The 21,214-nt window shown below is 37.8% G+C and overlaps 5 protein-coding genes across 8 annotated transcripts; all 5 read left to right on the top strand.

The window, feature by feature from the left end:
- The first annotated feature begins 226 nt into the window (after positions 1-226).
- On the top strand, positions 227-3,702 carry LOC121771658 (F-box protein SKIP14-like). Its single transcript, XM_042168488.1, has 2 exons — positions 227-1,995; positions 2,473-3,702. Exons 1-2 carry the CDS (start codon positions 1,033-1,035, stop codon positions 3,004-3,006), a joined length of 1,497 nt encoding a protein of 498 aa, XP_042024422.1. The 5' UTR covers positions 227-1,032; the 3' UTR covers positions 3,007-3,702.
- Positions 3,703-4,470: 768 nt separating this feature from the next.
- Positions 4,471-7,866, top strand: LOC121771659 (trihelix transcription factor GT-4-like). Of its 4 annotated transcripts, XR_006044189.1 has the most exons (6): positions 4,473-5,202; positions 6,478-6,516; positions 6,890-7,021; positions 7,096-7,320; positions 7,405-7,671; positions 7,749-7,866. XR_006044189.1 is itself a non-coding variant. In XM_042168491.1 (5 exons), exons 1-5 carry the CDS (start codon positions 4,638-4,640, stop codon positions 7,605-7,607), a joined length of 1,107 nt encoding a protein of 368 aa, XP_042024425.1. In that variant the 5' UTR covers positions 4,472-4,637; the 3' UTR covers positions 7,608-7,866. The 4 variants fall into 4 exon arrangements, 3 of the variants coding, with proteins under 3 accessions (XP_042024424.1, XP_042024425.1, XP_042024423.1); XM_042168491.1 differs by having other exon boundaries at positions 4,472-5,145; positions 7,405-7,866; XM_042168489.1 differs by having other exon boundaries at positions 7,405-7,866.
- A 936-nt stretch (positions 7,867-8,802) lies between these two features.
- On the top strand, positions 8,803-11,485 carry LOC121771660 (glyceraldehyde-3-phosphate dehydrogenase, cytosolic-like). The gene is made up of 9 exons (XM_042168493.1): positions 8,803-9,003; positions 9,165-9,265; positions 9,368-9,483; positions 9,739-9,838; positions 10,182-10,328; positions 10,413-10,473; positions 10,566-10,806; positions 10,894-11,067; positions 11,226-11,485. The coding sequence occupies exons 1-9, from the start codon at positions 8,976-8,978 to the stop codon at positions 11,269-11,271; spliced, it is 1,014 nt and encodes a 337-aa protein (XP_042024427.1). The 5' UTR covers positions 8,803-8,975; the 3' UTR covers positions 11,272-11,485.
- A 2,709-nt stretch (positions 11,486-14,194) lies between these two features.
- Positions 14,195-16,747, top strand: LOC121771443. Its single transcript, XM_042168230.1, has 2 exons — positions 14,195-15,137; positions 15,332-16,747. Exons 1-2 carry the CDS (start codon positions 14,469-14,471, stop codon positions 16,559-16,561), a joined length of 1,899 nt encoding a protein of 632 aa, XP_042024164.1. The 5' UTR covers positions 14,195-14,468; the 3' UTR covers positions 16,562-16,747.
- A 2,055-nt stretch (positions 16,748-18,802) lies between these two features.
- Positions 18,803-21,183, top strand: LOC121771444 (lysine histidine transporter 1-like). Its single transcript, XM_042168231.1, has 7 exons — positions 18,803-19,050; positions 19,468-19,851; positions 19,924-20,317; positions 20,404-20,509; positions 20,586-20,677; positions 20,766-20,834; positions 20,913-21,183. Exons 1-7 carry the CDS (start codon positions 18,878-18,880, stop codon positions 21,009-21,011), a joined length of 1,317 nt encoding a protein of 438 aa, XP_042024165.1. The 5' UTR covers positions 18,803-18,877; the 3' UTR covers positions 21,012-21,183.
- Positions 21,184-21,214: the final 31 nt, after the last annotated feature.

Genomic DNA, 21,214 nt, shown 5'->3' with positions numbered 1-21,214 from the left:
TTTGGGTGAAAATAAAAATTGGATTAGTAACAAATTAATAAAAAATATGAGAAAAAGCGAAAAAATAGGAACGACAATCCGCTATCCTAATCCACCGGAAAATACCGGGAAAATATTTTCCCTCCGCACACGTGTCAAAGCTTCCCACCCGTTTTGGGCGCTTCTTCCGATTTTGCCCCTCCCCGACATAAATATATTTTCCTTCACCAATTCGTCTTCAAATTTTTTTCCTTTTATCGTTCCGGCCGTTGAATCTTCGATCTGCAGATACTGTTCCTTCCCCCGATTTCGGCGTGCTTTCCTGATCGGATCGCCCCCAGGGCAGGCGATTTCGAGCCCCTTGAATGATTCAAGGACTCCATATCTATATCTCCCTCGATATCTTGCGGCGGAAATATTAGGGTTTGGGTTTTGAAGAAAGGGATCAGGTTCTTGTATTCATTGTATCTGATTTTTTTTTATTTCTTGTTTTTTTGTTATCTGTATTTCGATTTGAAAAATTGATTGGGTAGGGTATGTGAGAGATTGTCAGATAACCTAGGTTTGGTTAATCTTGATTGCGCTTTCTTTCTTTCTATTTTTGGGTAGTTTTTTTTGGAATTCTTTGATTCTTTTTTGTATATAATAGCAGGTAGCGTTTTTTTTATTGGTTTCATAGATTTAGCTGATAAAAAACTAAAAAAGGTTTGGGTTCGTTACAAGAAAGGCTCAGTGAAGTTTTTGGTGCTCCGTTTTAGTTTGTCATTGAAAATCGAGGGATTTCTTGTTTGAATCTTTGTAAGAAATTCGTCTAACCCCTATTAGAGGTTGTGATAAAAGAAAAACAGAAAAAAAGAAAAAAAGAAAAAAAAAAGAGAGAAAAAGAAAAAAAAGAAGGAAAATAGGAGGTAGTATAATATACCTCTGCAAGTGAAAAATCTGCTGCCTTTTGGTTGTACTTTAGATTGGAGGGAGAGGGAGTCGTTGAGGCCTGAGAGAGAGAGGAAGAGGTTGAAGGGGAGAGGGAGGGAGAGGTTTTGAGGAGATATTGAAATGGCCTTGAACTATTCCCATCGGCCTGTGTTCCCGGCTCACACTTCTGCAAATAATTTGTGGTCACCTTTGAGGAATGTGAACGGCTGTCTTGCTGAGGGTTCTTCTGAAGTTTATGGTGAATGTTATCCAAGGCCTTGGCATCTGAGCCAAGAAGAGATGGAGGAATGGGATTTCCTTAGCCAGGATACAGTTGGTCGCTGCTGCTCACCGGAGTCAAACTCGAGGGACATTGCTGACCGTTTGCCCTCTGATCCATTTGGGATGGATATACAGACTACCTTCACAGCTCTCACGGGATGGCTTGAGGACTTGGAGGTCAATCAAGAGAATTATGATTTGCTTGCTGGGTGTTGTATGTTATGGAACAATGCTCTAAATTCCCGGCCCTTTCCCAGCAGTGTTCAGTCCAATGAGAATCTGAATTCTAGTATCCTACCCCTTTCAAGCAGTCCTCAGGTTTATGTGAAACCTGATGAGACATTGGATGCTATCAATAATGTCGATGACTATGCGGAGGATACAGAGATGGAGAATTCATTGGATCCATACAACAATGAATTTCCTCCAGCCTGCGAAGAAAGTTGGATGATGGATTTCAGTAACGAGGGCACTAGCTACAGTCCTGAGTTGCAGTTTGGAGAGAAAGTGGAGGGTGCTGCCAAATTTGACGAAGCACCCCATGATGCTTTTAAATTTTGTCTAATGTATCTGGGGGTGAAAGACCTATTATCAATGGAAACAGTTTGTAGTTACTTTCGGTCTGAGGTTCGAGGTGAACCATTGTTGTGGAAGAGTATCCACATTGACCCACCTCTGAATGAAAAGATCACGGATGACATTCTTTTGGAATTGGCTTGTAGGGCTGATGGTACTCTTCAAAGCCTGAGCTTGGTGGAGTGCCCGAAAATCACTGATGATGGAATAAAGCGCGTACTTGAAACCAATCCACGGTTAACAAAGGTAAGTGTTATTGTGTGGTTAATGGTTTTGAAACTTGTTTTCTTGGATCATGCTTGATGAGCAATGGTATTTTGTATTCTTAAATTTTTTAAAATGCTGGAGCTAATGGAACTTCCGATAATATGATCTTATCCTTTTTGTTGCATGATAAGTACTGATATGCAACTTTTGAACTGGAAAAAATTGGGAAGCATTTTCAGTTGTAGACTATTTTGTAGTTTATATTATTGTATTGGAAGTGAATTGTAATTGCATGGATATTTAAATCTTGATTCTTTGGGACCATATTGTGATATTTTCAAGTACTAATATTATAGTAAAAAATTTTAGACAGTAAATAGATGTGATAATCAATGGATGTCTGTTCCAATTCTGATGGAGCTGTATCTTAATGCTTGTTTCTGCTTTCCATCAAAATTATGTTTATATCATGTGTTCCATTGATGTTGTGTGCTAATTCTTGTGAGTGCAATGCAGCTAATTGTTCCTGGATGTACAAGGCTCACTGTTGAAGGGATGTTGAAAAATGTATGGACCCATAACTCTAATAAAGATGCCCCAGGTATAAAGTTCCTGAGAATCGGTGGCCTTTATGGGGTTACGCATGAACACTTTGAGGAGTTGAAGTCTCTTTTGGGTACTGATGACAACACCCTCAATAGTCATCACAAGCCACACTTCTATCATCGAGGAAACTATTACCTTCCATATGATGATGACCGGGCAATAGATATTGAAATGTGCCCAAGATGTGAGAAATTCAGGTTGGTTTATGATTGTCCGTCAGAGGGATGTCAGGGGAAAGATAATGGATCTGAAGTCTGCAGAGCATGCACGCTGTGCATAGCAAGGTGCGCACAGTGTGGCACCTGCATTAACGACAATGAGTATGAGGAGACGTTCTGTTTAGATTTGGTATGCTCAGATTGTTTCAAGCAGCTTGTCAAGTACCAGGACGGGCTTAATGAGAAGGCTGACCCATGTGGAGACCACATGAGCGTGGTTGCTTGACTGACCATGCATATGAGACTGTATTTTTTGCCGTTGTAGTCTCCGCCTTTGGTGCAGAACCAACATTATCCAGGTCACCCTGTGAGCTTCCACTCTTGGTTACTCGTTTTCTTCTTGCTTTGATATGTCCATTATTATGTTCGAAAAAAGGGCTATTCTATTCGCCCAAAAAAAGGGAAAAGGAAAAAAATATAAAAAAAATAAAAAAAATAAAAAATAAAAAGAGGAAAAAAGAAGGGAAAAAAAGGAGGAAAAGGCATCATAAAAAAACTTGTCCTTGAAGGCAGTTGGTAGTTGTAGCAAAATGGAGATCTGACCTTGTGAAGATTTTAGATATTAGTTGACATGTCCAACTCAAGGCGGGAGCTTGCCTTGCCGCCTTTCAGCTGATCGTGCTGGATGTGTGTCCTGCTTTCTGGTCATGCTTATGCTACCTGCTCTTGGTAGATTGGAGATATATACTTGGTGGGGTCTGTGCTCTTGCAGGGATCATCACATAGGTTATGGCGACATCGACGACATCGTTTCTGTTTCTTCTTGTTATCAACAACCTCTCTTGTGGAACTGTGATTCTCCCGTTGGAGTGTTTCTTGATTTCTATTTGTTATTTTCTTGTGCTGCTATTTGCCTCAGGAATGGTGGATAATTTTTATCAATAAAAAGTTTGCCATGATGTTTCATGGCACACTTAACTAAGTTTCATGGCTACTGCGTTATTTCTTGTTTGCTTTATTTGTTGCTTTGATTTAAGTTGATTTATTATTCCTGGGTTTGATGCATGTTTATGATAAACTCAGCCTATTTTGTGGTTTAGTCTGTTGAAGTTTATCTATTTTTTGATACTTGCATTTGGCGTAGCATAGAGATTAATAGTTGACGATAAAGATGTTTATGTCATGTTATTTTTTGTCTGCCGTTAATGGCAAAAAGAGTTAGTAGTTCACTTATGAAAGTTTATTTTAAATCATTCATTATATTTTAATTTAATTCCATCACCAGGCCGATTGATTATGCAGGCTTTGACTCTTGATTTAGGCCGAAAATGAAACCAGTTATATTTAGGCCGAAGTAAAATTTTGGGATTCTTGGTTTTTTGTAAATTTCTTCATAATTTTAATTGGAATTCTAAAATATGAGAATTTAATTAATATGTGAAATTCCTTGAATTTTACCAAACAAAATTTCATTTCATATTTATTTGTTAACTAAAATTTATCAAATTTTATTTTCTGATGAATCAGGTTCTCATGATAAAATTGCTTTCAAAATGATTAAATCGAATGGAATCGTCTACATTAAACGTCAACACATGCTTCATTGCTCAAAAAATCAATTTACTCTCATCATTTTCAACATCTACGGGATTAAATCGAGATGATTATGTCTATTCATAGTCAGAGCATTAATTAGTTACTATAATAAGCATGTTATGCTTATTATTTTTTCTAAATTTTTTCTTAATCCTAATAAATGATACTCAAATCTATGTCAAAAGAAATAGAGCAAAACCTAGAAATTGAGGTACGTATCGTCATAATGTATAATCCAAAATCGAATTGATTCATCACAAATTCAATTCCAAGGAAAACCCCCCCAAATCATAAAATTCACTAAGAAATCAAGAAGAAAACATGTACATGTCCGAGAAACCCCAACGGCAGCAAGAATCCGCCGTAGATTTCTACAAACCAGAAGCCGGGCCTCTCCAAAACACCGCCTTGATCATCCCCGACGACGGATCGCCGCCCCTCGTGGCTGAGGACGCCGTCCTGCCCCCCAGCGTGGCTCCTTCCAGCCACCCCGCCGCGCCGAAGAGAAGGGCCGAGACGTGGGTGCAGGAGGAGACGAGGTCCCTCATCTCCTTCCGGAAAGAGATAGATATGCTGTTCAACACCTCGAAATCGAACAAGCACTTGTGGGATAACATTTCTTTGAAGATGAGGGAGAAAGGGTTTGATAGGTCTCCGACTATGTGCACTGATAAATGGAGGAATCTGTTGAAGGAATTCAAGAAGGTGAAGCAGAATAATCGGGATGGGAGTGAGAATGGGTCGGCGAAGATGAACTATTATAAGGAGATTGAGGAGATTTTGAGGGAGAGGGGCAGAGATGGGCCTCCTAATTGGAAGAGTTCTGAAGGTGGGAATGATGCTGTGGCTCCTAAAGTTGATTCCTTTATGCAGTTTTCTGATAAAGGTTTGATCTTTTGAGTTTTTGTTCACATTGTTTAGTAGTATTTGGTATGCGTTGGCTGGGTGATTGTTTAGTACTTTTGTTGTTTTCATTCGGCAGTGTGTCGGGATGTAGAGATGTGGAAGTTGGTTTTATTTGAATTTTGGTGTATGTTATTCTTTTCAAAGTGGAGTTATTTATGCATTGCGTTGCCGTTGGTGGATAGGCGTGTTTTGTGTTTTAGATGTAGATGATTTCTTGATTGTGTCTAGTGAAAAAGGGAGGAATTCATGGCGTGAGTTTTTTGTTCGAGATGTGTGATTTTGAGGTGTTTTGGGTTTTTATGTTTGCTAGTTTCATGTGTTTGTTTAATGATTGGAGTGCAGCAAAACTTGGGTGTTTTTTCACTATGGATGTGAAATGTGGCATGGAGTTATATCCTTAGTCGCTTCGTGTGTTGTTTTCCCCCCTGGTGTTTTACCCTTTTCTACAGTATTTATCAGTTAAGGACATAAAAAAGGAACTTAGTGTTTGATTAATGAATTTATCATGGATGTTTTTTAGGTTATAAGTCTCGTGTCAAATGGATATGGTAAGTTGTTGGTTGTATGCATTTTTTCATTTTCATTTTTCCTGGCAAAGGAGCATGCACTCGTCGCGTCTATCATCTTTGCTTTTAAGTTTCTATGTTGGTGATTGGGATTCAAGATTGTTTCCAATATAACAGTGGCAGTAGGAGTAGAATACGTATTGAACTCGTTTGTCGTGTATATAGTATTCTTTCGTACATGGAAGCCACACCATTCTTTGGGAAAATTTGAAGTTTGGATTACTAACTTTATCATGGATAAGTTTTATGATTTGGTTGTTAGCTCCATTTGTTTGACATGAATTAGTTAGCAAATATATTTTCTCATCCTTTTAATGCCTACTTTGTTGGTGGAATATGAATTCAACGATAAAGAAACCCTATTCAAAAAAATTGTTTCATATGTCTAGTTCATTCTTGGTATTATAAATGCAAGAAGTTCAAATCTTCTTTTATAGTATCTATGTTTAATTTTTGAGATGATTCTTGAATAGTTTAGCACTGTGGCGGTTATCACCTTGGGGTTCTTGTATCTGCTCGTGATTCTACTACCATATCTGGTCTAGATTATTTATGAGTATTTGTGTTTTTTTCGCTTTCCACGTGCTGAATTTCGCCGATAAGTTCCCTTCAATCTCAATGCATTAAAGTTTCCTGATTTATATGAATCGCATTAACTAGCATACATTTATGTTATTTGGCGTCTACAGGTATTGATGACGCCAGTCTTACTTTTGGGCCGGTAGAAGGTATGTTAAAGTCACATTAGGTTTCACTTGCTTTCGGATTTGGTCAATCTCAGTTGAAGTTTTGTCGTCTTTTCAAAGTCGCTATATCCAACTGATTTTGTCATTTTGTGGTAACGACTGATTTTTAAGCTGAAATGGTGAAAAGTATGAAGATGTATTTGTCTCATTATCGATATGTTATTTTCATGCCTTGTTTAATACTATAACAAGCAAACTACATTTGGTTTAAGTCCCGAAAAATGGGGGTATTTTGGGTCATTACATGCTGCTTTACTGCGTTTTTAAATATTTGTGTGTCGTAGATATGAGTGAGAAATTGAATTGTTTTAGCTATCCTAATAATATTGATGACATAAATGCTATTTTGATACAGCTAATGGCAGGTCGACTCTCAACTTAGAGCGACGTTTGGATCATGAGGGGCACCCTCTGGCTATAACTGCTGCTGATGCTGTTGGAGCAAGTGGAGTTTCTCCGTGGAATTGGAGGGAGACGCCCGGAAGTGGTTAGTCTAACGTTGTGCTTGAAAACACAATCTTTAACCAATTATGTAATTTTATGTTTTGAGTTCTTACGCAGGCGAACAGACTAATACGTATGACGGAAGGGTGATAACAGTTAAACTCGGAGAGTATACAAAGAGAATAGGGATTGATGGCAGTGCAGATGCCATCAAGGAAGCCATCAAATCCGCTTTCAGGCTAAGGACTAAACGCGCATTTTGGTTGGAAGACGAAGATAATGTGGTCCGGTCACTCGACAGAGACATGCCTCTTGGAAACTACACTCTCCACGTTGATGAAGGTAGAGAGAAGGAGACCTTTGCATAACGTTAAACCTCATTAGATTTCTTGAATCTGGATGATGGATTCGCGTTGCTGGATGCAGGGCTGACGATAAAAGTGTGTTTCTACGAGGAATCTGGGCCGATGCCGGTGCACACTGAGGACAAGACCTTCTACACGGAGGATGATTTTCGTGACTTCCTCTCACGCCGTGGGTGGACTTGTCTGAGAGAGTACAACGGATACAGGAACGTCGATAGCATGGAGGAGCTGTTGCCCGGAGCTATCTACCGTGGGGCCAATTGACCGCGGGTTGTTTCCGACATTTGCAACTATTAGGGTAAGCATGATTTGCAGGGGAAATGTGGAGGTAATTCTTTTGTACAAAAATGGAATTTCGCATTTCTTTACCCTTCAAACTCTAGTGTGAATGTGGGAAATGTGGAGGTAATTCTTTTGTACAAAAATGGAATTTCGCATTTCTTTACCCTTCAAACTCTAGTGTGAATGTGGGATTTTGTTGAATTGATTCTTGTTACTTCATTATAAAAATGTCTTTATCGCTTATAGTAATGGTTTTTGGTAACGGTCGATTTTTTTTAAAAAAATTTGCTATTTTTTCAAGTTCGAATCTGGTGGGTGACTCCAAGTAAATTATACCCGTCCGTCTATTATCAATAGTCTTAAGGCTGTATAAATTAGTAAAATATTAGAGAGAAAATATAATTTGGGAAAGCAGTGGGAGGTCACACTAAAAAATTGTAAAAATGGAGTGGTAGTATCTTTTTATTTATTTTCACTTTGCAGTGGGCCGAATTAACATTACTAAATTAATAAAAGAGGTCCAATATATAAAGAAAGCCTATCTTTTTAGAAGAGCATTTTTACTTTTTTATAACCTGTGGAATATAGGTATAACGTATAAAAAGCAATGTCAAATGTCATGCTAACAAATAATTAAATAAATTAATAGCAATTATTGAGAAGATATAATATTTTATTTCTATCATTCTCTTTTAAAATTTGGGAATCTTATTGGAAATAAAAAACCCATGTTTTTTCTTGCATAAAAATTCTATGCTACAGATTCAATTAATGAAATATTCATACATTTAATATACAGTTACGACCTCGAAATTATATCATCACGACAACGTATTTGAGGGGGAATTGGTCACATGACATAGTCTAAAAGTTTGAAAAAGAAGGTTTTAGAAGCTCATTAAAACATGTCACAAAACATGTGTCCTAACCTCCATCACGAAATTTTATTTCCGGGTCAAATTTCTCTTCATTTTTCTTAATCTTCATATTTTTCCACCGTTTTAACAATATAGTAATATAAAATTTCACATTTGGAAAAGTGAATCTAAAATTGGATGTTGTAAATTGGCTGCATCCTTAACAAACATTTGTTGTAAATGGAAAATTCTGACTTGTTTTCCAAGAATTAAATTGGATAGTGAGTAGTATTTTATTACGTCGAATCTCAGTCTAAAAGAAGTGCTCGAATTTTGTATTCTTTTTTCCCAAGAAATAACCAAAAAAAACGGGTTTCAGCACCTTAATAAATTCTCCCTTCCTTTACTACAAATCTCCATAGTCTTCTCTGCTTTTCTTTAACAAACAAACTCATTTCAAGACTCTGTTTTTATCATTTTCTTGCTGTAGAATATGGGAAAGATCAAGATTGGGATCAATGGTATGATTTTCTAGCTCAAGTTGGTATCTTTCCATTTGTTAGATGGTTTTCATATGAGCTTTTATTCTCTTGCTCTATTGATCTGCCATTTTACTGATTAATCTGAAAAGGGCTTTGCTAATATACAATAAAAAATGAATCTTTTTCAATTTTTTCATCAGGTTTCGGGAGGATTGGGCGTTTGGTTGCAAGAGTTGCTCTGCAAAGGGATGATGTTGAGCTCGTTGCTGTCAATGATCCATTTATCAGCACTGATTACATGGTAATTTTACATTATTTTTTTTTTGCTGGGATTTATTTAAATTGTTGAAATGTTTATGTGATTGATTGTATATTTTATTTGTGTGTGTGTGTGTGTGCGCAGACTTACATGTTCAAGTATGATAGTGTGCATGGTCAATGGAAGCATCATGAAGTTAAGGTGAAGGATGAAAAAACCCTTCTTTTTGGTGAAAATTCTGTCAAAGTATTCCAGTGCAGGTACTCTTTTTTTTTTTTCTCAATTTTTTTCTTTATAACCTATGTTATGTTTTTTTATCATCTTGGCTGTTGATATATTTGGATTATATAGTACAAGAGACTAAGCTAGGCTATGTCACATCACCGATGTGGGACAGAATACATATAGTAATATATTAACATGTATGTGTTGTTGTGTAGTTATACTCAATCATACCTATGTGTAACATTTTTTTTTATTTGGTAAGAGATTTTATGTTTGTTGCTATTTACTAGGAATCCTGAGGAGATTCCATGGGCTGAAGCTGGTGCTGAGTTTGTTGTTGAATCTACTGGAGTCTTCACAGACAAAGATAAGGCTGCTGCTCACTTGAAGGTTTATCTTCTTTCTATTTTAGTATTCGATTTTCGGATTTGGATTTGGATTATAAGCATCATTCCTTTAGTAATTTGGCAAGGTGAGTATTGATCATGTCCACTCTTGCCATATTTGGGTGTATTAGTTGCTTGGTTTGTGCATAATGAATAATCTAATTTCTATGAATTCTTGAAATTATGATTCATATCCATTCTTGCTATATTTGGGTGAAATTACTTGATTTGATTGTGTAGATTGTGTATAGTATGGTCTAGCTTCCATGAATTCTTGACCTTCGATTCAGCTGGTTGGTTCGTATTATGTTCTTAACGGGCGCCTTTGGTTGATCGATTGAAACCAGGGCGGTGCTAAGAAAGTAGTGATCTCTGCTCCGAGCAAAGATGCTCCTATGTTTGTTGTTGGAGTGAATGAGAAAGAATACAAGCCTGACCTAAACATTGTCTCGAATGCTAGCTGCACGACTAACTGCCTTGCCCCGTTGGCCAAGGTTGGTGACAAGTAGTGTACTTTTTCTTGATCTCTCCTGCTCTTCCCAACAAGCGTAGCTAATTACGTTTGTGGCTTCTTTCAGGTTATCAACGACAAGTTTGGTATAGTCGAGGGCCTAATGTCCACCATCCACTCTATAACGGGTATAATAAGCAGCAGTTTTTTCGCCTTTTTGTTATTATGTTCTTGATCATGATTTGCAGTTCCTCTAATTTTCATTGTGCGATTTGTTCAGCCACGCAGAAGACGGTTGATGGTCCATCGAGCAAGGACTGGAGAGGCGGAAGGGCAGCGTCGTTCAACATCATCCCCAGCAGCACGGGTGCAGCCAAGGCTGTTGGGAAGGTGCTTCCAGCACTGAATGGGAAGCTAACGGGAATGTCGTTCCGTGTCCCAACAGTTGATGTTTCGGTGGTGGACCTGACTGTGAGGCTAGAGAAGGAGGCCACCTATGATGAGATCAAAGCTGCCATCAAGTGAGTTTGGTTGGTTAATTGGTTTGGTTTGGGAGGAAGCAATTGACTCGAATATTGATGTGGTTTGGTTTTGTGTGGACTCGGCAGGGAAGCATCGGAGAGCAAGCTGAAGGGCATATTGGGATACGTGGAAGACGATGTGGTGTCGACCGACTTCATCGGTGATAGCAGGTCGAGCATCTTCGATGCTAAGGCTGGCATTGCTTTGAACAACAATTTCGTCAAACTTGTGTCCTGGTACGACAACGAATGGGGTTACAGGTAAAAATCCAATCTTCTGCTACTCGTAAAATAATATACTACCTCCGTCCATAAAAAATACACGACGCGGGTTTTAAGCAAAATTGATAAAATAAGAGAGACAGTGAGAAAATATGGATTGGTTTAAGTAGTACTATCACTGTAAAATGTTATTGCAGTTCTCGGGTGGTCGATTTGATCGTCCACATGGCGTCGGTAGCATGATGAATTTGCCAGCATGGAAGTCTACGTGGCGGGCATTGCTTCCTTCTTTCCTTTCCTTTCGAGCTTTTATGGTGTTGAGCTTGTACAATAAGCTGCTTAGTTGGAGCAGCAAGCTTAGCTTGTGTTTATCATTTGTATCACACCATTGCCTGCCATTGTAGATCATTTTCAACTTTGTTATTCAGGAACTCGTGCTATACTGTTTCATATTGCACTTTATTCTTGTAAATTTAGGATAATACACGAAAATATAACTATTTGAAATGTAGACCCACCGGTCAGAGTTGGGTCGGGTCAGTCAGAAGCATGAACACGGGTGTTCAACGCTTAACCACATTGCCGCAAAGTCGAGTGATAGGAGTTGCAAATCTTTGTACATTTACTCACTCTCTTCCTTCATACTTCGAATCATTTTTTCGAATTTCGGAAACTTCTTTTATAGTTAGAATCATTTTCAAGTAGTATAAGATTTTGAATTAACATAGTATTTCCTTTATTCCTATGAAGACTACTTACAAATCACTTTATTTCAATTTTCAACTCTGTTGCATGCTAATTTTAGTAATTTGCAACTCAGTTTATAATATTTCTCATAATAACAGTCACATTTTCTCATTTGGTCCATTTCATAATAAGTGTCATTTCACTTTTACCATAAATGATAAATACATCTTATATCCCACTAATTTACTTCACTCACATTTTATTACTATAAAACTAATAAAAAATGGATATATTCCACTAACTTTTTAACCCATTATTCTTTCATTTTTAAAACTTGTGCCCACATTAATGCCACTCATATTGTGGGACGGATGGAGTACTTATTTTCTTTGATTTACATGTAAAATTTTTAAAATTTTCAATGAGAAATGAGAATCACGGATTTTCTATATATATCCCTATACAATAAGGGATTAAAATGTAATTTTTTATACATTCAAAAAGCATTTTGCATTTAATGTTGTTTAATCAATGTACTTCCTTCATCCTCTTCCGTCATCCATTAAAATCTCATTTTTGGTATAAATTTTAAGAAATTAAAGAAAGTTAGTTAAATATAGGTCTCATTTGTATATATATTAATTTTAAATGATATGTAAGTTGAATAAATTAGTGGAATGCAAGATTTTTTACCATTTATAATAACAACAAACCATATTCACAGATAAACCAAAATAGAAAAATGAGACCTCTATTCGTGGACTCGAGGATATACGACTTGTTGCGGTTCAAAAACATAAAATATGATACACTTTACAAAGCCATTGATGTGATTTTCAACATTAAAAAAGAGCTTGCAATTGGGCCTGTGTGTGCTTATTTATTATCTACTAGACCTCCATAAGCTACACGTAATTAAGCCTATTAGAACTTAGAGTTAAGTCCAATCTATGGGACTAGAGGATTTAGTCCAATAGCATCTACTCCCATGAATACTCAAATTTCTAACCATAAAGTGATAATGGAATGGATATTGCCATTGCACAAGTCAACAAATAAATGGGAAAACGAAATATCACATCACTCAAGATCATGCCTATAACCCAAAGACTAAAATATGAAATTCACATGGAATGTTCAACAATAAGTTACCTATCGTTGACGGATTATTCAGTCACAACTTAATGAAATTCATAAATCCAAATGATTTCCTTCCAAAATCTGAAAAAGTCTATTAGACATTTTCTTGCCATCTTTATTCACTTGTTCTCATCACCTATGTATTCACAAAATCTATCCAACTAGATAAACTCAAAGTCATGCTCAATAAACAATCGACTAATCAATGATTTAGTGCAATTCACTAATAGCATTTTATGTATCTCCTAAATCAATACTTTCCTTTTATCTTCTGTTTTCCAAAGCATTGATTGCAATTGTGGGCAAGATAGATTCTTTTCAAAAAATATTCTTTAGTTCATGTTGTCAATTTATTATATTCAAATAATTGAATTATCCACAAACATATATATTAATTAAATAATATGCACCTAATTTAGGTGAACACGAAAGGACGAGGAGTATGGATCGACGTTGTGACAAATATAAATATTTCTTAGACTGTCGGTGAATATCATACCTAGAAAAATTGAAAATTATTTGTGTCGTAGCTATGCTCTCCTCTGTCAACCAATTTTCTAATTCCAAAGTCAAATTCTATTAATTTGATTTACTCTCAATCGACTATCTACGAACTACATAAAAAAACAACATTTTTCCACTATCCCTTTATTTTTAAAGTAAATCGTATTGTATAAATCATAAATATCGGACAAATGCGCATTAATGTTATACTACTAAGACAGATCGAATTTATAATTATTAGATCAATCGTATTAAATAAATAGAGTGCCCAATTCGGATTAAAATAATGGAGTATTACTAGTTGTTGAGGCATGCAAAGACAGTAGTATTTTCCAAGAAAGCGCCGATTTATACTAAATGGTCATAATGTGGCCGGCCATAAAGAGTTAATTTAGTCCATTTACATGTATAAGAAAATTAGAATTACCGATATAAACTTATATGTGTGTGAATGGACTTGTGAGTTGATACTTATCTTTGAATTCCATTACGTAAAACACATTAATATCACGAATTAATGTATACGTTTAGCAATAATCAAGAAATGACTGTAGTAATAAGTTGAGCAAAAACTACGAAAGAACAACACTAACATGTTGAGCAACATATAATAAAGCTGATATAAAAGTAAAATCAAGTAGTATTAAACCATAAATTTGAAAAAAATCAATTTTTTTTGTTATTTAATTAATTTATGGTTGGCCATAACGTGGGTGCATAGCATTATTCTTGGAATTATTGTTCTGTTTCATGTGTGGCTTCAAGAGAGAGAAAGAGAGGTTAATAAATTCAGTGGAGAAACCGCATTGCAATAATAATTCCTACGTTTCACAAATTCAACAAAATCCAAATCATTTAATATACAGTACAATCCCACCAAGAGAGAGAAGGTGGAATTTAAGTTATGATTTCTCACTTCACCTGCAAAGAATCTACATTTGCAGAAATTTGCTCTGTATTCTCTATCTCAACACATTGAAATAAAAACAAATCTTTGTTTACATTCTCTTCCAAATCTCAACAATCCTTCAACGCGATTTTTCGATCCAATTTCCCTATAAAATCGAAATAAAAATCGAATCTTGATCATCTCGTCTCCAAAATTCAAAATGTCGCGGAAATTCCTCCCTCTGAGATGGGAGAGCACCGGCGATCAATGGTGGTTCGCTTCCCCCATCGACTGCGCCGCCGCCAACGGCCACTACAACCTCGTCCGGGAGCTCCTCCACCTCGACCCCAACCTCCTCATCAAGCTCACCTCTCTCCCCCGAATCCGCCGCCTCGAATCCGTCTGGGACGACGAGTTCTCCGGCGTCTCCAAATGCCGGTCGACCGTCGCAAGAGAACTCCTCCGCGACTGCGAGAACGGGGCCCACAATTCCCTAATCAGGGCTGGCTACGGCGGCTGGCTCCTCTACTCCGCCGCCGCGGCAGGGGATTTGGAATTCGTGAAGGAGCTGCTGGAGAGGGACAGCCTCTTGGTCTTCGGAGAAGGGGAATACGGGATCACGGATATTCTCTACGCCGCCGCGCGCGGCTGCGCCGCGGAGGTTTTCCGGCTGATTTTCGATTCCGCGGTGGCGGAGAAGGGGAGGCGCGGGGAGGTCTCGCCGGTTTTCAAGTGGGAGATGATGAATCGGGCCGTCCACGCGGCGGCAAGAGGCGGCGCCGCCGCGGTGCTGGAGGAGCTTTTGGGTGATGGTGAGGATGTCTTGGGATTTAGGGATTCGCAGGGCTCCACCGTGCTTCACGCCGCCGCCGGCCGAGGGCAAATTCAGGTGAAATCTTTGTCAAATTTTGTGTTATATCATAAAATTCCCAATGTTGACTACATTAATTTGATGAGAAATTGCTGTTTTTACCTAGTTTCATTAATCAATTTGAGTAATTATAGAGATACTATGAAGTTGTTAGATTTTATGGTCTATAAAATTCTCAATCTTGAATGCGTGTGTTGCTTGTAAAAATGCAGATAGTAAAAAACTTGATATCCTCCTACGACATCATCGACTCCGAGGATGATCGAGGCAACACGGCATTGAACGTCGCGGCCTATCGCGGCCATCTAGCCGTGATGAAGGTGCTCGTCTCCGCCTCTCCATCGTCTGCTTTGGGCAACAACAACTGCGGCGACACCTTCCTTCACATGGCGGTCGCGGGCTTCCACATGCCGAGCTTTAGGCGTGTGGACCGGCAGATGGAGCTGATGAGGGAGATAGTTGGTGGAAACCTCGTACGAATCGAAGAGATCGTCAATGTCCAAAACAACGATGGTCGAACTGCTCTGCACATGGCTGTGGTTGAGAACATTCAATCTGATATTGTTGAGCTGTTGCTTTTGGTTAGGTACATAGATGTGAACCTTGTTGATGGTGAAGGGAACACTCCTCTTGATCTTCTCAAGCAACGGCCGAGATCGGCCTCGTCCGAGATCTTGATCAGGAGGCTGGTCTCGGCCGGAGGGGTGTGCAGGCGTGAGGATGGCGCGGTGAGGAGTGCTCACGTGAGGATGCGTGGGATCGGAGGAAGTCCGGGCACTTCCTTCCGGATCCCGGATGCGGAGATCGTGTTGTACACTGGGTTCGAGCACGGAGCGCGCTTTAGCTCCGAGCTCGTGAGCGTTGATTGTGGCTACTTGGACGAGAATTTGTCCACGCCTCGACCTAGCTCGTCCAAGCTCAAGAAGTCGAGGTCTATGACTAGTGCAACGAGCCGTCTAAAGATTATGCTCCGCAGAGGCCGGCAGAGAAGTGGTGGTGTCTCGTCTCCGAGCATCGACAGTGGCTGTTCTACCGAGTCACACGGAATCCAGCGGAACACGAAAAACTGCCCTATTTCGCTGAGAGAGCAGTTTGCAACGCCAAGTAACAAGAGGATTGTATCTGTGCAGGAGAGAGTTCTTAGTCCTTCCTCGAAGAAGAAGTTTGGTGAAGGGTTGCCACCAAATGCTCGGCAGGTGCTTCCGAAATCGAACCTCGGTTCTCCATGCAGCGCCATGTCCCATTCATCATGGTCGTCTCCGGTCGATTTTGGTAGCGCGGGGCCCTCGAGCTTGAACGAGTCCCCCGTCAAGATGAAGCTGAAGAAGCGTAGCTCGTTCAACTACTTCTGCTTTGGTGGTCAAGGCTTGGCGATCGAGAAGTCGATCAAAGCGCAAGGACGAAGAATGGAGAAACAGCCAAGTTTAGTCGATGTCGTGTAGTCAAAACTTGAGGTTATTTCAGTCATGAAATCGTGATATATGGCACACCGACTATAGTTGTTATTCAAGTCACGAGACCACCCAAACACCAACTATATCTTGTTTCCGAATATCCATACCATGTGTTATTTAATGATGCTTCATAATTAATCATTAATGTTATTTCCTCCTCCCTTTCAATATCAATCTTTTTTTCTCCTATTTTACTAATTATGCATTACAATGTTTTACTAATTATACATTAAAATTCGTGTTCAATTGAAAGTAATTATTTTACGAATGAAGTAATATTTAATTGCATTTCCCTTTATAAAATTTTGAAGAGTTTTCTGATTGTGTTATGACTCATCGTTTACTCAAGTTGATTACAGATATTTACAAATATTTATAGTAAAGCATCATAAGTAAGGATATCAATTCAGTTTGAAAATCCCATAATCTATGGGATGATCTGAATAATCCGTTGAAGTTAATGAATTAGGGTTTAAAAAATTTAACCCTATAAAGTAATAATTCGACTAACCCGCATCTAATTAGTCCACAACCTGTGTAGGGGCCGAAACCTGATAGGATTGGACCTTATTAGGGTGTCCACTATAAGGCGGACACGTCCAATAGCTCCGCCCCAATTTTTGTCCATAGCCCTAATTTTGTTGTCCATGGCCTCAAAATTTTATTTCCGCCACTATAGTGGACACCTCCAATAGTCCCCAAATTTTATAATCAATTTTCATTTTTAAATATTTTTTAGTTTCAATCAAGTGTAATTTAAATAATCGCCGTGTAAATAACTAGAATACGAGGTAATTAGGGCCGAAGCCCAAAATTCTATTTCCGCCACTATAGTGGACACCTCCACAGCTGAGATGGAGGAAGGGGTGGACTCGATGCCCACGGTGGAGGAGATTGATTCCAAGTCTCTCTCTTACTTTTAAACATTAACAACCTTTTATATTTTTTACTTTATTCATCCCTCATACTTTTAAACACCCTACAACTTTCTCGCTCCCTTTTTAAATAATTTAAAATTAGCATGCATAAAATCACGTGACGTCCTAAGAAGAGGTCATCTTCCTTGGGACGGAGGAAGTACCAAATTAGGGTTTTGGATGAAATTGTCAATATAGTGTTTCGAATATCATCACAATGCTTTGATAATGTCAACACAATGCTTTGAGAATGTTAACACATTGCTTATATTGACATTCTACATGTATTATATTGATATATCATTGTTGCTGAACAAAAAATTTAAAATTTTTGAAAATTTTTTCAAATTTTGACATTAGAACATATGCAAGGATATCTCGTTAGAATCCTTATGAAATTATCTTTAATTTGATATATGTTGTGCGAAAATATAATTTAAATCGAGAAAGTTATATGCGTTTTAAAGTAATGAGATATTTTTCAAAAGTTAGTTATAACTAATTTGTTGTAAATTGACCTTAATACCCTTAATTAAGATTGTCAGGAGTTTTTCATCCCAGTTTCAACCTATCCGCATTTTATCCACTTTCATCCATCATACAGTAGGACGGAGGGTGTAGTTCCTGATATGATGGGTGAAAGTGGATAAAGAAATAAAGATACAGATACGTGAAAGTGGATAAAGAAATAAAGATACAGATACGGTTGAAATTTTGATGAAAAGCTCATGACGATGTATCAATGCTATGATGCTTTTTTTTAATAAAAATAATTACTAATATGTATTTTGATGAAAAGCTCATGACGATGTATCAATGCTATGATGCTTTTTTTTAATAAAAATAATTACTAATATGTTTAACAACTATATCCATATATATAGCGATAAATCAAACTATACAAATCAACATAATTAAATATTCTAATCCAATATGTCAATTTACAAAATTTATATTTACAAATTGACTTTTTCATATATTTTGTAATTTTTAGTACTACTACGTATTCAAAATAATATGAATTATAAAACTAATTATATAGATTTAAATAAAAAGTAATTTTAGTACCCCTAATAAATTTTAAATTCTAAAACTTCTAATAAAATTTTTAAATTTTGAATTCTAAAACTTCTAATAAAATTTTTAAAATTACTAAATTTTTTTTGAACTGAATCTATAAAAGATAATCAGTCCATATCTTTTGATGATAAAGATAATCAGCCCATATCTTTTGATGATATCTGTTGTTGTAGTCTTCTATAAATATAATCTTTGATCATAACTAGTATTTATATACGCAGAGTAATCAGGATATAGTTTGAATAATTTGTGTGTAGGCAGCTAGTTCGATAATCCTAGAATATCGATTGTTGGTTACGTAGAAAATATGGAGGATCCGGTAGTGGAAAGAGAGATGACGGAGGAGGAGAAGATCGATGCGTGGCTTCCGATCACCTCTAGCCGGACGGCCAAGTGGTGGTACTCCACCTTCCACAACGTCACCGCCATGGTCGGGGCCGGCGTCCTTAGCCTGCCCTATGCCATGTCCAACATGGGATGGTACCTCTTTCTTCTTAAATCTAATTTCAACATGTTTTAGTATAACATTGTTGTCTATTTTTGGATGTATTGTTTTTTTGGCATTTAGTTTGTGAAATTTTCTTGATTGTTCGAGTTGAATGTTTCATGTATCGGAATATAACGCTTTTGAGCTTCAAATTTTGATTATAACAAAAAAATTCTTATCACAATTCATCACACTAAAATAACTTTTTCATGTTTATGATTTCAATACATATATGAATAGTGGGTTCTCGTTTTTATGGTCGTTTTCAAATAAATAAAATTCTTCCGGTCATGGGAGTTTAAAAACATAGGTCATTCTTTTCATTCGTTTCTCTAAATTTGCCCATTTTTTTCAAGGGTTTTGTTAGTTAAGGGTCAAGTTTAATTTCATGTTCCCCTTTACTTGTATAGGGGACCGGGTAGTGTGATGATGGTGCTATCATGGATCATCACTTTGTACACGTTATGGCAAATGGTGGAGATGCACGAGATGGTTCCGGGCAAACGATTCGACCGGTACCATGAGTTGGGGCAACACGCCTTCGGTGAGAAGCTTGGGCTCTGCATCGTGCTGCCTCAACAAATAGTGGTGCAAGTTAGCACGTGCATCATCTACATGGTGACCGGCGGCAAGTCTCTGCAGAAATTCCATAACACCGTTCGCCCGAACAGCCACGAAATCAAACTCACCTACTTCATCATGATGTTCGCCTCCGTCCAGTTTTTCCTCTCCCTTCTCCCCAACTTCAACTCCATATCTGCAGTCTCCCTAGCTGCCGCAGTCATGTCCCTAGTGTAAGTTAACTTGTATGCGAAACACTTTCTTCGTCTTCCACTAAATGTCTCATTTAACTTTTACTATTTCAGCTACTCCACAATCGCCTGGACCACGTCTCTGGCGAAGGGGGCGCCACAGCATGTGTCGTACGCGTTGAGGGGGAAGAACCCAATGGAGAATACTTTTAACTTCTTCAATGCGCTAGGTGACATCGCCTTCGCCTTTGCTGGCCACAGCGTGGTGCTAGAGATTCAGGCAACCATCCCATCCACGCCGGAGAAACCATCCAAGAAGCCGATGTGGAAGGGGGTGATCCTGGCCTATTTCGTGGTGTTCTTATGCTATTTCCCAGTTGCATTTTTGGGATATTACGTATTTGGAGACAAAGTCGATGACAACATTTTGATTACACTCGAGAAGCCTACGTGGCTCATTGCATCGGCCAACATGTTTGTATTCATCCATGTTGTCGGAGGCTACCAGGTTACATCTCCTTCAAAATTATACCAGCTATTGTATTTATACTAAAATAGGACTCTTGAAATTTGATTGATGTTTTATATGTGTAGATATATGCAATACCTGTTTTTGATATGTTGGAGACTTTGTTGGTGAAGCAATTGAAGTTTAAGCCTTCGGGGGTACTACGTTTCACCACTCGTATGCTATATGTTGGTAAGGCTTCAATCTAAGGGATTTTTGTATCTGTATTTTTATTTGTTTGTGTTTTAATATTGGTGAATTTTTGCAGGCATAACCATGTTCATAGGAATGACATTCCCCTTCTTTGGTGGTTTGCTTGGATTCTTTGGTGGATTTGCTTTGGCCCCAACAACATACTTTGTGAGTATAAAATACCATACATTTTGAGAAAATAAAATTGAAATACAATGCATTCATTGTTCACACCATACTGTTTTTTTGTTTTCAGCTTCCTTGCATCATGTGGCTCACGTTGAAGAAGCCCACGAGGTTTAGCTTCTCTTGGTGGATCAATTGGGTAAGTTCTAAATTGAATATTATGATGAGTTCTCACTTATTTATGATTAATTGATCTCAATTTTGTAAACTATTTCAGATATTCATTGTGATTGGAGTTACACTGATGGTTTTGGCACCAATTGGAGGGCTGAGAAACATAATTCTCTCTGCCAAAACGTACAAATTCTACCAATGATTGTTGAAGATCGAAAAAAGTTCCTTGAATTTAAGAATTTTTCAGATACTTTTTTTATTTTTGCTCATAGGTTGAGCTTCCAGCCCTAGCATTTTATTGACTAGAACATCATTTGTTAAGCTTAACTTATCATTTTTTGTTGTTGATGATGAATATTTCAAATTTTTCTTAATGATTCCCAAGTTATTTGTCGTTTGAGTTGC

This window comes from Salvia splendens, chromosome 16 (genome assembly GCF_004379255.2).
Source record: "Salvia splendens isolate huo1 chromosome 16, SspV2, whole genome shotgun sequence".
Taxonomy (NCBI): domain Eukaryota; kingdom Viridiplantae; phylum Streptophyta; class Magnoliopsida; order Lamiales; family Lamiaceae; genus Salvia; species Salvia splendens.
This window is presented reverse-complemented; position numbering and strand designations above follow the sequence as displayed.

What these genes read in the sequence shown, in the direction of transcription:
- LOC121771658 (XM_042168488.1), top strand. Translation starts at nt 1,033, where the DNA reads ATGGCCTTGAACTATTCCCATCGGCCTGTGTTCCCGGCTCACACTTCT. An exon ending in CCAATCCACGGTTAACAAAG is followed by an intron (nt 1,996 to 2,472) that starts GTAAGTGTTATT and finishes AGTGCAATGCAG; the next exon opens with CTAATTGTTCCTGGATGTAC.
- LOC121771659 (XM_042168489.1), top strand. Translation starts at nt 4,638, where the DNA reads ATGTACATGTCCGAGAAACCCCAACGGCAGCAAGAATCCGCCGTAGAT. An exon ending in TATGCAGTTTTCTGATAAAG is followed by an intron (nt 5,203 to 6,477) that starts GTTTGATCTTTT and finishes TGGCGTCTACAG; the next exon opens with GTATTGATGACGCCAGTCTT. An exon ending in CACTCTCCACGTTGATGAAG is followed by an intron (nt 7,321 to 7,404) that starts GTAGAGAGAAGG and finishes TGCTGGATGCAG; the next exon opens with GGCTGACGATAAAAGTGTGT.
- LOC121771660 (XM_042168493.1), top strand. Translation starts at nt 8,976, where the DNA reads ATGGGAAAGATCAAGATTGGGATCAATG. An exon ending in TTATCAGCACTGATTACATG is followed by an intron (nt 9,266 to 9,367) that starts GTAATTTTACAT and finishes GTGTGTGCGCAG; the next exon opens with ACTTACATGTTCAAGTATGA. An exon ending in GAGATCAAAGCTGCCATCAA is followed by an intron (nt 10,807 to 10,893) that starts GTGAGTTTGGTT and finishes TGGACTCGGCAG; the next exon opens with GGAAGCATCGGAGAGCAAGC.
- LOC121771443 (XM_042168230.1), top strand. Translation starts at nt 14,469, where the DNA reads ATGTCGCGGAAATTCCTCCCTCTGAGATGGGAGAGCACCGGCGATCAA. An exon ending in CCGGCCGAGGGCAAATTCAG is followed by an intron (nt 15,138 to 15,331) that starts GTGAAATCTTTG and finishes GTAAAAATGCAG; the next exon opens with ATAGTAAAAAACTTGATATC.
- LOC121771444 (XM_042168231.1), top strand. Translation starts at nt 18,878, where the DNA reads ATGGAGGATCCGGTAGTGGAAAGAGAGATGACGGAGGAGGAGAAGATC. An exon ending in GCCATGTCCAACATGGGATG is followed by an intron (nt 19,051 to 19,467) that starts GTACCTCTTTCT and finishes TTACTTGTATAG; the next exon opens with GGGACCGGGTAGTGTGATGA. An exon ending in TCTCTTGGTGGATCAATTGG is followed by an intron (nt 20,835 to 20,912) that starts GTAAGTTCTAAA and finishes AAACTATTTCAG; the next exon opens with ATATTCATTGTGATTGGAGT.